The following is a 14,472-nucleotide window of genomic DNA, read 5'->3' on the forward strand; positions in this document are numbered from 1 at the left end:
GACTTTGATTTATGAAGGCGCTTTTGTTTTCCACGAGCAGAGATGTCTGCTGGTAAGAGACTCGCAACATGACACAGACAGAAACAGGCTGTCAGTCCCTCCCTTTAAGTGTGTCTGACACTCAGATATTTTCTCCCATTTCAAAACAGGGTTGGTGAGTCACTTGTCAGCACTTCAACTGTAATGTTTCCAACTCAACAAAACATCATCCGTCACCCCTAAGCCCTACCCCTAACTTCCGTGTTCTGTCCGCAAAGCGTCCGACGGATCTGATCGCTGCCATTGTAACAATCCATACAGCTCCATCAGGCGCGTTCAGTCTACGTTTCAGAATCAGGTCTCCGTTCTGCTCAGCACAGAATATGCTCCCATATGCTGTCAGTCTGCAGAGAGCAGAACGAGCCAGACAGGATGTCAGACACAGGAACGGAGGTTTTCAAAATAAAACACCCTGTGCAGACTCCTGTCTATAATAAAGAAAAATTTAAAACAGACAACAAAAGAAACCATTAAACTCCGAAGCCGCGCCAAAGTTTTGAAGCCACGTTGAGGACAGACCAAGAGCACGTTGCAGCTGTGCCCGGTGGAGTCCCCGGGTGAGTCACAAACTGAGACCTGGGAGTGACCAGCAGGGCTTCATTTATGCAGCATCATGTTCGAGAGGGCACGTGCCAGGTCAGCAGATCAGAAATGTGTTTAGAAGCAAGACCATTTAACGCCTAAGAGGTGTGCAATACAATTTTAATATCAAAATCTAACTGGACGTATCTTTTTTTCCCAGCAGAGCAGTCTCTTGTCACATGCCACAGGAAGTGGATCAGTGTCAGGAACAGGTGAGTGGCCCACTCCACTTCACTCAGAAGCCTCTGGGGCTCTGAGGAGGGGGTCTCAGGTGGCGGCACCCCTACAACTGTATAAACTATGACCTTGGTGAGTAACACTGTCTTTGTGCGCCCTTGTCCAGTTCTGACATCGTACCTGTGGCTCTGTTTCACCCTCTCATCAACCTGTCTTACATGCTGGATATCTGGCTGAGCTTGACTTCCACCTGTGGCCTGCAGTGGGGTCACTCTGCAGGTCACAAGGACTAAGAAAGGGGTCAGACAGGTGTGAAGAGGTAAGTCCATTTAAAAAATACTTGTCTAGTGATCAGAACCATCTTAAAGTCTAATCTGATATGAATAGGGAGGCGATAAAGTGAAGCCAAGAAAAAGTGTGTCAAGAGTTGCTGTTACTTGATCAAACTGGCGTCAGCGCGAGCAGGCCCATGACCAGCATCTCAGTTTTATCATAATTTAGAAATTCTGTGGCATCCAGTTTTCCCCCCATAGACGAGCAGGTCTCGAAATAAGTCATTTGAGAATGATCGTCTGCCTTTACAGGCACGTACAGCTGAGCATCATCAGCGTAGCAGTGAATTTATTTCTGAACTGTGTATAATTTGGCCAAGAGGTGAAATATAATGAGAGAAGAAGATAAACAGAAGACCAATTAGACAGGAACATTTATAATGTACACACTATATATATATATTTATACTTTTGGTATCATTTAACAGCATTTGAACATATTTCTTTTGTTAACACGTTCAGGTTTGTACTCAATATTTAATTCTTTTTAAAATAAACATGTTAGGTTTACTGTTCATCTCATTCATGTCATATGTACAAAATATTCATACAGGCATCCCAACAGCCACTGGCCCCGCCCACAACAGGTGACATGCTCACAGGTGTCCAAGTGATGACTTTTCTCACTTTTTTTTTTGTTTCTAAGTGACCAAAGCAATCTGGTTAGGCGTCTACATTTTTACATTTTCCAGGTGTCTCATCACCTGTGCAGGTACATCTCTGACTGGACTACACAAGAAAACCAGAATGACTCGGAGCAGGTCAGTCATGACAAACCACTGACCACGATTTTTAACTGAATCGAGTTATTTGAGAATAAAGTCAGAATCTTTAGATAACAAAGTTGCACTATTTCATGAGCGTATTGACACTGCAGTTGCAATATTTGAGAATTAAGTTAAAGTAAATATTTTCAAAATATTTTTGGGAATACAGTCACAATAATTTGTCATTTTAATTCTTTGTAATTAACAGGTGAGAATGATGTTGATGACCTGATGTTATAGATTTCACCAGTAAACAACTCACTCTTAGACTGAAGGTTTTTAACTAGTTTAAAATTATTACTACGTACTTTTCAGGAATGTTCCCAGGCTTCCTCATCAGAAATAATTAACAAGTTGTTGGAATTGTCTTGTTTTTCTTCCACATTCAAAATGAGATTTTGCTGAAAAAATAAAATAAATAAAAAATGCTGACCCTTACAAGCGGATATAAATGCTGACACCAATTAAAGCACAGTGGATAGAGCTGGTCAGTATCACAGATTTCAGTATCAGTGCAAATGTTGGATTAAGGGATCCTTTTCAAAATGTTAATTTTAGTTATTATTGGCTGATACTTTTTTTTAGACTTTATCATTTATTGTACGTTTTTAGTTTTTCTCGTGTGCCTCAAGTCAAAGAGACGAACCTGCAGACAGCAGATAAACCAGACACCTGGATCAGGTGTCTACATGCCACAGTACAGAGGTGTCTGCAGCCAGGACGTGATGTTTAATTGTACAAAGATAAAAGTGTCCATTTGAACCACAACGATCTGTTTCTGGTGTTGGTTCGTCACCCCCTCAGGTTGTCTCCTGAACTTCCTGCGTGTCCAAACTGATGGAGACCCAGTCCAAGTGTGTTTTGGTCCCGGTGGTTCACACAGTGGAGGGTTTCATCAGAGCCTGATCCCCAAACAGCTGCTTGAAGTGAACCACGTGCTCCTCACAGTGCTCTCCTGGTGTGACACACACACACACACACACACACACACACACACACACACACACACACACACACACACAGACACAGACACAGACACACTAAATTAGTTTCAAACAGCTTGATGTGCCCCTGAGGCTTTATGACAGACCCTCTCTGCTGTAGTTATGTCTTGTTTTGCTCTCCAGCAAATGAATTTCAAGCACCTTGTGTGTCTAACACAGGATTTCTGTCAGTTATCAATATAATCATCATCATCATTATTTCAGTTGCTGATATTTTTATTTTATTTTATTCTTGTTTTTACTGTAAAAGCTGAGTCATAAGTGTCTCATGAGTGTAGTGTTAAAAAACACTTCCTCTTTTTTAAAGAATGGGCTTTCATAAAATACAACTAGAGAAATCTCAGGCTGTGACTGATACAGATGAGATGCCAACTTGTTGATCATCATATCACAAAATAAACTATAACATTGATAACTGATCATTTGGACTTGACGGACCAATGACGGAGACCAATTTCTTCTTTTATGAGAAGGAACGAATGAAAGTCTGTTGCCTCATTACTCTTGCTGCATTCGTGACTGAACCTCTACCCAGCTGAGCAGGGACACATGTGTAAGACACCAGTGTCTGTTTAACTTCTCGTCTGCGTGTTTCCTCTCACCGGGGTTGAAGCCGGGGCTTCCTCGCAGCCGTTGGTTTCTCTGCTGGAACGACCTGAACACGGTGTAGAACAGCATCTGGTCTCCGGTCTGCTGCGCTGCGTCCAGAAACTTCCTGGCCGACACGTTGTCATGGCCGCCTGCTCCCGGGGAAAACAGTTGACGTTAAAGTTCAGATTTTTTTTCATGTTTGTCTCAAAGCAGTGTTCACGTCCTTAAAGTATGTCCATAGAGTTCCTGATTGCTGTGCAGGAACCATGCTGCAAGCCAAAATCTACACCCTTTGTTCCACGAAGCTTCAGCAGCCTCAGACAAGCTGAGCAGGTTTCTCTGCCTCTCAGTCCTGTCTGTCACAGCGCAGGCGCGTTGTAAAGGCTTTGTTTAAATCATCGGACGCAGCTAAAAGACGTCTGCTTTAATTAGTTTCGTGCTGAGAAACGTTCAGATTGTATCCCGGCAGATAAATTTAACATCGACGTACCGACACTGCGGATGAATCTGAGCGCGCCCAGAACCTGCTGCTTCGACAGCAGAACCTCAACGATCTCATCGTTGGCCGTGGAGAGACGCTACAAAACACACAAAGTAAACGTAAATGATTGCATTTTAATAATGTGTGTGATGATTTAAAGCCTGTGTGTGTTTGATACCTTCAACATGTCCAGAGACAGCTGGTGTGCGGGAGGATACGTGCTCTCCAGGGACAGAAGTAAACAGGCCTGAACACAAACAAGCAGTTTAACGAGGAAATGAACACAAAGTTTGGACTAAACAGCTGATTTCAACGAGCGCAATCATCTATTTGTGTATGACAGTATGTCCACTAGTGGAGGAGTAAGCACTGAACACATCACCACTAACACAGTGTTCACAAGAACCTGAGACCTTATTTCTGTGTAGCTTTATTGAGTTAATATCTGGCTCTTTAACAGGCACAGAACTAGTTCAAATCTCAGAATTCAGTTAAACTGGTTTAGGACCGGTTTCAGATCAGTTCAGGTCTGAACTCACCAGTGGTTTGGAGTCGCTGAGGACGTGATACTGCAGGAACTGGTGCAGCATGTAGAAGAGGTTGTGCTGCACCAACGTCTTAATCACTAGCTCATACAGGTAATGCTGAAAGACACAAACACAGTGAGAATCTGAACGTGTGAAACTGTGAAGCGATCACGAGATCGCTCTGCTGGGCTTTACCTGGACGGTGATCTGGAACTGGTTCAGAGAGCGGATGTACTCCATCAGCACCGCAATGATGAACTTATGGGAGACGCCCTGCAGAACACAGACCCACACAGACTCAGGATCTCATTTCATCCTCAGTCTCTTATGGATTATTCTGGTTTGTTAAATACAGATTCTCAAAGGAAAATAAACCGTCACCTGGATTTAATCTTCCCAGATGTCATTATTTTAAATGACTGTTGTTTTTTTTTTGTCTGATAATTAAATTATTTGCATTTGTAACAAAACCTTTAATGAACTTTTTAACTTAATCAAGCCTTTTTTGGAGTTTTTGTGCTCTAAGAGAAGAAAAACACTTTGAATATTTGTCACTCAAATTTTATTCAAATTAGTTTGAAAATATCCGGATCGAACTAAACTGTCATCAGAAACATCAGCTGACGTCCACACATGGATCTGATGATCACAAACAGGTCTTCAATATAAGTCCAGTTTGTGTTTGTGTGTGTGTTCATGTACCTTCCTCTCTGTGAACGATGACAGGACGTGTGTGTACATGTCTGATTGGTCGACGACCGCCTGGGTTCTGACCGGGCGCTTCTGGGCCGCGCTGCCTCGGCTCGGACCGGACTCCATCGCCTGCGAACGCCAACGTTTCAAATACACAAGCACAAACGCACGTGCAGGGGAGAGTGTGCTGCGTCCAGGTGTTCGCAGATGACATCACTCACCACAGTGTAGGTCTGCTCCGCCTCCAGGTATTCTTTATACACCTGGTTGAGTTTGTCGAAGACGGTCGCCACGACAGGAAGACTCCCCTTCTCTCCGCCCTCCAGAACTGAGAACGAGACGTTTAGCTTGATTTCACTGTGATTTCAGTGACGTTGCACCAAAGTTTGTTTTTACTTCTTCATTGTTGCTAAAACTCCTCAGTTGTTCACTCGGTGTTGCTTTAGGCTGTTTTCAGGTCAGATTTGCTTAACTTTTCTAACCCCAAATTTTGTTGGAACCACTCATCTGTCAGCCTCCAACAGATCACCTGATGCAGAGCCTCTGAACTTTAGGTTCGTTCTCCTCATCTGATTGAATTTTTAGGCTCCTTGTGCCTCAAAAATGAAATCAGCTGACTGCTAATTGAATGTTTGTCTTGGTGGTTTGATCGTTAAACTTGAGTTTCTTGACATCATTTCTTTGGAAGAGTCAAACAGAACGTCACAGACAGACACAGACACGATGCGTCTGCAGCGCCTTGATCAAAACATGCAGACAGACAGACAGACTCTGTGAGCAGACAGACGGACAGACAGACACAGTGCAGACAGACAGACAGACAGAAAGACACAGACAGACAGACAGACGTACTCTGTGAGCAGACAGACAGACAGACACAGTGCAGACAGACAGGCAGACAGACGTACTCTGTGAGCAGACAGACAGACACAGTGCAGACAGACAGACAGACAGACAGACAGACGTACTCTGTGAGCAGACAGACAGACACAGTGCAGACAGACAGACAGACAGACAGGCAGACAGACAGACAGACAGACGTACTCTGTGAGCAGACAGACAGACAGACAGACTCTGTGAGCAGACAGACAGACACAGTGCAGACAGACAGGCAGACAGACGTACTCTGTGAGCAGACAGACAGACACAGTGCAGACAGACAGGCAGACAGACAGACAGACAGACGTACTCTGTGAGCAGACAGACAGACACAGTGCAGACAGACAGACAGACAGACAGGCAGACAGGCAGACAGGCAGACAGACAGACAGACAGACGTACTCTGTGAGCAGACAGACAGACAGACACAGTGCAGACAGACAGACAGACTCTGTGAGCAGACAGACAGACACAGTGCAGACAGACAGACAGACAGACAGGCAGACAGGCAGACAGACAGACAGACAGACGTACTCTGTGAGCAGACAGACAGACAGACACAGTGCAGACAGACAGACAGACAGGCAGACAGACAGACAGACAGACGTACTCTGTGAGCAGACAGACAGGCAGACAGACAGACAGACAGACAGACTCTGTGAGCAGACAGACAGACACAGTGCAGACAGACAGACAGACAGACGTACTCTGTGAGCAGACAGACAGACAGACAGGCTGACAGACACAGTGCAGGCAGACAGACAGACAGACAGACAGACACAGTGCAGACAGACAGACAGACAGACAGACAGACGTACTCTGTGAGCAGACAGACAGAATAACCATCTTGCAGTCTCTCCTTCGTAACAGGAAGTCCATCAGTTTGCCTTTGTCCTGCAGCAGGTTGACAGTTGGAGGCAACTTCACCTGCAAATACCACAGGTAACCTGACACACAGGTGGACAAACACACACAGACACATTTTAAGTTACTCGTTACTGCCATCATGGAGGAAGGTGGAGGAAGCAACATCTGCTGCTTCATCATCATCATTCTGTTCTTTTAAACAAGATAAATCTGTTTGTCCTGTTTTCTTTAAGAGCAACTGAAAATCGTAAAAAGATCGTAAACTACAGATGACGAGTCATCAGATGGACAAACAGGCTGCTGCTAGCAGTGTGTGTGTGTGTGTTTTCTCCACACCTTCACTGGCACTGATGATGATGTCGGGTTGGAAGACGCTCCAGGAGGAAGAGTCTGCAGTGATGGTTAAAGGTCAGTGTGAGAAATGTTGGAGGTGACGCAGTAAAACACCATCAAACCTGTATGAGAGGTCGAAGGATACAGAGCTGACATGGAACTGGAGGCTGAGAGGGAACAACTGCAGGACCTGCAGACACACACCAAACAATCAACACTGAGTAAAGACGAAACACCGGAAATAACCTGAGAGAGTGTGTGTGTGTGTGTGTGTGTGTGTGTGTGTGCGCGCACCTGACAGTGGTATCCTGTAGGGGTGTATGGACCTGGCAGGTAGGACGGGTTGGTGTGTGTTCACAGCACAGTCTGGTTCCTTCAGCTTGATGTCAAAGATCAGAGACGTCTGACACACACACACACACACACAGAAGCGCACGCACACACACACACACAGTATAAAAACACCACTGGTGGAAAAGTATTCAGATCGCTAACTTTAGTAAAGCTCAATTAATGTTGATGTATTATAAATACATCTGCACGTTATATCATAGGATCATCATCACTGATGAATCAACATGTGAGCAGACTTTTACTGTTGATGTTGGTTAAAGTGGAGCAAATCTCAACAACTATATACTTTCAGAAGTGGTGGACAAAGTCCTCACATGTTTTACTTCAGTAAAAGTACCACAATGTAAAAATACTGTTACAAGTACAAATCTTACTTTCAAGTTCTGACTTAGGTTAAAGTACACAAGTATTATCAGCAAAATGTACCTAAAGTATCAAGTACTCATTCGGCCGGTCCCTTTCAGAGTAGTCGACTATGGTATATGATATTATTTGAATATTACTAGCATTACTTTATATACTGACTAACTATTATTTAACTGATGATGTGATTTCTTTGTAAAATCTCAATCTGAAGAGATAAATGTAATTAAGTAGACGCACAATTTAACACAAACGGAAAAACTCAAGTACATCAAAACTGCGTTTGAGTAAATGTACTTAGTTACTTTCCAGCACAGAAACACTGAAGAGCACGTGCATGAATAACAGAGATGATCAGACCTGGGAGCTCTGGTGATGAACCACCACCAGGTTGTCCACGATGTTCAGAGCAAACTTCCCCGTCGTGTTCAGCTTCAACACGTGAGTCTTCTTACAGGCAGCCTCCCTGAACACACACACGCACACACACACGTGCACGTGCACACACACACACACACAGTGTACTTTGTAATGCTAAAATAAGCTCAAACCTTCTGATGATTTGGTCATTTGAATGTAAACGTTTGACGTCATTCAGGAAGTTAACGGTTCCTGCAGGGTCATGACTGTGTGTGTGTGTGTGTCTGTGTGTCTGTGTGTGTGTGTGTGTGTCTGTGTGTGCGTACCTTGGTAAGTGATACAGCACCACTTCTGCACTGGGACTGTTGGCCGTTCTTGAGTGATGCTTCAGATACATCACAAACAGCTGACCATAACTGCAGAGACAGGACGTCAATAATCATTACACACACTAGCTAAATGGTAGCATCGGAACTGTATTGTCTTCTTCTGCACATAATAATGAGACCTCAGGCAGTTAGTGAACACTGGTGGCCACAGAGCGAGCGATTAAACCATTTTTACACCTGAATTAGTTCGTACATGCAGGTTTTTTTGAAACGCAGGTAAACCTGCTGAAACAGGCGATGGACTCAGCAGACGACTTGACCGTGTTTAACATTCGACATCACGAACGCGCCACAAAACAGGGCACAGCAGAAAGCAGCGTGGAGTGACGATGTTACTACGGTTACTCTTTAATGTCTTTTATGAGATGACGACGACGATGAAGCGCGAGCGAACGAGCAACGTCCGGAGCGTCAGTGCCGATCGGAGCTGGAGCTGATAGACACAGCCAGCGTTTGGACCCTCCTCCTCGACAGCCTCCAGTGATCAGCGCCTCGCTACAGCTCCTGCTCTAGATGTGAACAACTTACATGGTTGCCATGGCGATGTCTCTCTCCGACAGACTAAGTTTGGCAGGTTTGGGGACGACCGGCAGCTCGATCTCAAACTTGGACATCTTGGACATGGTCCCATTCTGGAAAGAACAAAATAAAATACATTAAGCTGATTTATTAGCAAAATAAAAACGATAATAAAAAAGCTGATATTAAACTAGAACTACAGCCTTGTGGTTGTTTTCCTCCACCAACCAGTCGGGCTGCAGTTTACATCCATGTCTGTCCAGACTCATAATATCTGTAGTGCAGACTTTTTTTTCATTAAAGGTATTTGTTGGTGTTACTTCTCACTATATCAATAAGTATGATTGTCCAGAGAGAAACATGCTGTCTTCACTTGGGCACCGTTTGTCCAGAAGACTGATAGAGAGCTTCATCACATGGTGCAACAGCAATCACCTGAAGATCAATATCAGCACAACCAATCAGCTCGTCCTGGACTACAATGCTTCAACCCGCCAGCACAGAAGATCTACACCAGGGGTCGGGAACCTTTTTGGCTGAGAGAGCCATTTCTGTCCATTCCTGCTGAAAAGTACGATACTCGTCGTCTTTTTTTCTTTTAGCCATCTTCTCAGAAGCGTGTCAAAAATTAGTTATCTGACAGCAGGATTAACGACAAACTGTAGTGCGCCCATCGACCGCTATTTTCGACAGCAAAATACGGCAGCCTCACTTAAACAGTGCCTGTCACTACCCGATCTGCGTTGCCTTTGTGATTGATGGATAGATAGATAAATAGATAGACACAACGACATGTATGTTTGCCACTTTCCCACTGAAATGACTGCGAACCGGCTTTCTAGTCGCTGGCTCGCGCGTGCGCAAAGGATTTGTCTGCGAGCCAGATGCGGCCATCAAAAGAGCCACATCTGGCTCGCGAGCCATTGGTTACCGACCCCTGATCTACACAATCGGCACAGTTTCAAATAGTGAAACCAATTCAACATCTGACCAGATGTGACATATGGTCACAATCTGCACTTAATAAACAAACGCATGAATAAAATGTGTGTTCAGATGATCGGTGTCTGCTCACCCTGAAGGCGAAGGGCTGCAGGACGTTTCCCTGCACGGTGGTGGACAGCAGGATGACGGCCGTCTCGGGACAGTACTGGTACCAGTTCACATTGATGCTCTGACTCTTCAGCAGCTTCAGGCTGCGCTTGTCCGGAAACACCTGAGGAGACGCATCAAACCACACTATGATACACCTGAGTGCAGCTATGATACGATTGACCTACGATTGATATCTTAATCAATGGTCTCGAACAGCTGGTTGGTCTTTGTGACTGTGTGTTAAACTGGTTTCAATCAAACATCAAAGGGAGAAAGTTTGACGTCAGTCTTGGAGATCGTGTGTCTGAGAGCCGCAGAGAGCTGATTGGTCCATCACTGTTCTCACTATGCTGCCACTGGGTGGCGTCAGAGAGAACAATGAGTGTTTCTATGCAGATGACACACAGACTTCATTACTGTCGTTTAAATCAATGGACGAGAAACAATTTCTTGAAGTTAAATGAGCACAAAACAGAAAGAGAAACGCTGTTTAATAATCTGGGAAATGAACTCCCTGGATTAAATCTGAGGTTACAAGTCTCTGTGCTCTCCTAGATTTAGATCTAAGCTTCAAGTCCCACATCAACAAGACTTCAAAACTTCATTTTTCCACCTTAGAAACAGCTAAAACATGACAAATTATAAATCAAAAAGATGCTGAAAAACTGATTGAATGATGTGGATTTGGCAGCTATGTGGTTTATCAGTTTATCCGTATCAAAACTCAGGTATCGCATCGGTACAAATACTGAAAAATGAAACCAGCCCCCTAAGCTTGAGGGTCTAAGCTTGAGGGTCTAAGCTTGAGGGTCTAAGCTACACCTTTAAACTAAAAGTCCTCTAAAAATCTGTATTTCAGAACACAAAACAGCCATAGGAACAGGAAACACAGACTATACAATGACCAAACATTACATAGAGAACAATCATGGCACACTCTACATTGAACTGGTTCAACACGAAACCTCGTAGCTCCAGATATCTGTCTTTTGGAGAGATGTTCTGATTACCTGGTAGAACTCTATTCCCTGGTCAGTGATGAAGACTATTTCATTCCAGTTGGTCCAACAGAACCCCAAAACATTAGCGTTCTTCGTCTGCAGGACAACATAAAGCACAAATGCAGTTAATTTACACAACAAAATGCACAAAAGAGTCATTCAAGCACATCACAGAGCTGATCTGATTTTCCGAACGACTAATTTCCCTAAAGTTTAAATAGAAGTTTAATCTGAGAAAAGTTGACGAAAGTAAGAAAACACTCAGAAAAACTGAGCACAAATGAATCCATAAGGCCGAACATTGTCCAAAACATTATAGTGTATTATTATTATTATTATTATAAGAGTCGTCTGAAACTGCACTTCTTCAATAAACAAATCAGATCTTAAATCATATTTTTACTATTATTATATTACATTATTATTGGTGCTTCGCACTGTGCATGAGGAACACTGCACATTATCCTGGAATTTAAATGTGTCATTGATGAAATACTACAGTCTAACACTGCAAGTGGACCACTTCATTACTATAAGTGAATGATTTACACAGAGTTTCAATAAGAATGATTCTGTATGAAGCTTTTTGCCCCATATTAGCAGCAGAACACTATAACTATCATCACTGTAAGTTGATAAGTTTTAACCAACTGGTTAGATTCATATTCTTTATCCGCCGTTAAACTTTGAGCTCTTAAACACCTGATCGTTCCTCACAGCTCAGCCAAGTTCTTCTGCTCTGAACATTAAAACCAACAAGAGGAAGATAACGCAGCATACCTTGCATTCCTGGGTGAACTCTGTGTGCGGATAGTCAGGTATGAAGTTGATGAAATCCTACAGACAACAACAAATCAATACTTCAGGTCACGTGATCACGTGACCAGACAAACTGCATTTCTTCCTTCATGATGAAGAAATAACAGTACAGCAGAACATGAAGCAGTAAATCCTTATTTCTACTTTTTTAAAGCTCTTGAGGCTCAACTTAGCAGATCAGCTGTAAAGAACTGACCACATCTGGTGGAGGCTGTTCTTCACAGTAAATTGCAGTACAGATGTTTAGCTGGTGGTCTTGAACCAGGAGGTATGAGTATCTTGTTCTGCACAGTCAGCAAAACTCACCACAGACTTTGATGTTCTCTGAACTGCCAAGATCTTATTTCCAATGGAGAACTTGATGCACTTCACTTCTCCTTTATCGTCCATTCTGTGGAGACACATTACATGATTAATATCCATCATGTGATTGCTGTTATCACATTTCACACCCCTGATGCAGATGAGGCAAAACAAAGTGGGTAAATATTAACTTCAGGTCATAAAGAGTCCACCACGCAGCCTATCACAGACAGTTGCCGTATTCATCCTATTAATAAATCCCTTCAGATATTCCCACACAGGCTGATGTACCTGAAGGCAACACTGCTCTTGTCATCCGGGCCTTTGACCACCACCCCGGTGGCTCCACCTGAACGCACCGCAAACACCTGCAGCCAGAAAACAGAGCATAAAAGGTGTTAGAAAACCAACTGCAGCCCTGCAGTGGATCCGTAACGATCAGCAAGTCATTGATGATTAATTAACCGATGAGGAACCCTTCAGAACTGAATAAAATAGGACTTTACTGTCCACCGAAGTGTTAAATTGTCCTAAACGTTAAACACTAATAAAAGATTGTCGTGACTCTGTATTACCCAATAATACTGTATTATACATTATAATACTGAAGGGACTACTTTCAATACTTCTGTACCTTTACCGTGTAAGCTTTTTCTTATACTGTGCACAAGAGTATTAGTACAACATCATGACAATAAAGTTTAATTGAATTTATATGCAGGACTTCTGCTTAAGACAGAGGCATCTGAAACTTTTTCTTCATTAAAAGAGCTGAATATTTCCCAAAGAGTCCAATTTAAATGATCCTCACATCTGCTACAAAGGCAGGAAATCACACCTGTTACCTACAGAACATATTCTTCTCTCTGTGTCCTTGAATGAATCAAAACGAACAAAAACGAAGAAAAGCAGCAAAGAATCACATCAGAGAAACCGGAAGCAGCAAATGTTTGATATTTGTTTAAAAATGAAGTTGTTGATGTCAGTTATCCTTCTGATTAAACTGCTGCAGGGATTTATTTTGCCTTCTTGAAACTGTCACAGTCGATTATTTTAAACGTGTCTACAAACTTATCGACCGTTTCTTAAAAATACTGAATTGTCGCGTCACGCAGCAAACTGTACAGAAAGTAAATAGAAACCGACGCCAATAAAATTGTTGTTGACTGAATGTTCTTTAAGCTAAAAACTGTCACCTAGCTAGCTCTCCGAGCTAGGTTAGCCACATAACCGCTAAGTAGCTCACCTGCTTGTTAGCCTCGTCGAAGAAGACGTTGTTGACGCTGGAGGCATGTTCAAACTGTACCGGGTTCTCACAGAGCTCCAGGTAATGTTCCTCACTCATCCTCAAGCTCAGCCCGGCCACTTTACTGCTGTTTTAGCCGCAGTTCAGCGTCCTGACAGCCGCAGAAACGGACCAGGAAGAGTCCACATCAACTGGCGGCCACCGCACTTCCGGTGTGGGTCTTCAGAATAAAAGCGGAGGATATTTATGTTTCTTCGGCGGTTCTTAAATTTTAATTTCAATACCTACTGAACAAAAACGGAATAAACAGATTAAAAACTGGCGCCAGGAACGAATGAAAGCAAAGCAACATGCCCATTTTTAAAATGTTGTTCCCACACATGATAGACTGCTCATCAACCATTTCTTTCACTTTAGTATCATTTCCAACATCTACATCTCGATTCAAAAACGAATAACGCAGAAAAGAATAAAAAAAACAAAACAATAATAATAATAATAATAAAAAAACCTCAGCTCTTGATTGAATATGTTCTCTGGTGCAAATCATTTATATTTATGAAATTTGTAATCCAAGTAGCATTTAGTTTCTGTGCCCAAACTTCCATATTTGCACCAACTTTTTTTTTTTCAAAAACATTAATTTTCTGTTCTGCCTTTGACTGAACCTTAAACATTCATCATAAACCACTATCCTGTATTTAAATCTCTGTTCTTAAAATTTCATACTTTGTTTTTTACTATGAAATGT

At 42.9% G+C, this 14,472-nt stretch overlaps 1 protein-coding gene across 2 annotated transcripts; it reads right to left on the minus strand.

The window, feature by feature from the left end:
• Positions 1–1,420: 1,420 nt before the first annotated feature.
• Positions 1,421–13,926, minus strand: rmc1 (regulator of MON1-CCZ1). Of its 2 annotated transcripts, none has more exons than XM_041960985.1 (21): positions 13,722–13,926; positions 12,767–12,843; positions 12,479–12,563; positions 12,134–12,190; positions 11,363–11,449; positions 10,333–10,473; positions 9,267–9,370; positions 8,676–8,765; positions 8,350–8,455; positions 7,567–7,675; positions 7,418–7,462; positions 7,276–7,329; positions 6,891–7,019; positions 5,415–5,521; positions 5,203–5,322; positions 4,696–4,773; positions 4,513–4,617; positions 4,152–4,220; positions 3,983–4,070; positions 3,504–3,641; positions 1,421–2,849 (listed from the first exon to the last, which is right to left on the minus strand). In XM_041960985.1, the coding sequence occupies exons 1-21, from the start codon at positions 13,818–13,820 to the stop codon at positions 2,773–2,775; spliced, it is 1,965 nt and encodes a 654-aa protein (XP_041816919.1). In that variant the 5' UTR covers positions 13,821–13,926; the 3' UTR covers positions 1,421–2,772. The 2 variants fall into 2 exon arrangements, with proteins under 2 accessions (XP_041816919.1, XP_041816918.1); XM_041960984.1 differs by having other exon boundaries at positions 1,421–2,852.
• Positions 13,927–14,472: the final 546 nt, after the last annotated feature.

This window comes from Chelmon rostratus, chromosome 20 (assembly GCF_017976325.1).
Source record: "Chelmon rostratus isolate fCheRos1 chromosome 20, fCheRos1.pri, whole genome shotgun sequence".
Classification (NCBI taxonomy): domain Eukaryota; kingdom Metazoa; phylum Chordata; class Actinopteri; order Chaetodontiformes; family Chaetodontidae; genus Chelmon; species Chelmon rostratus.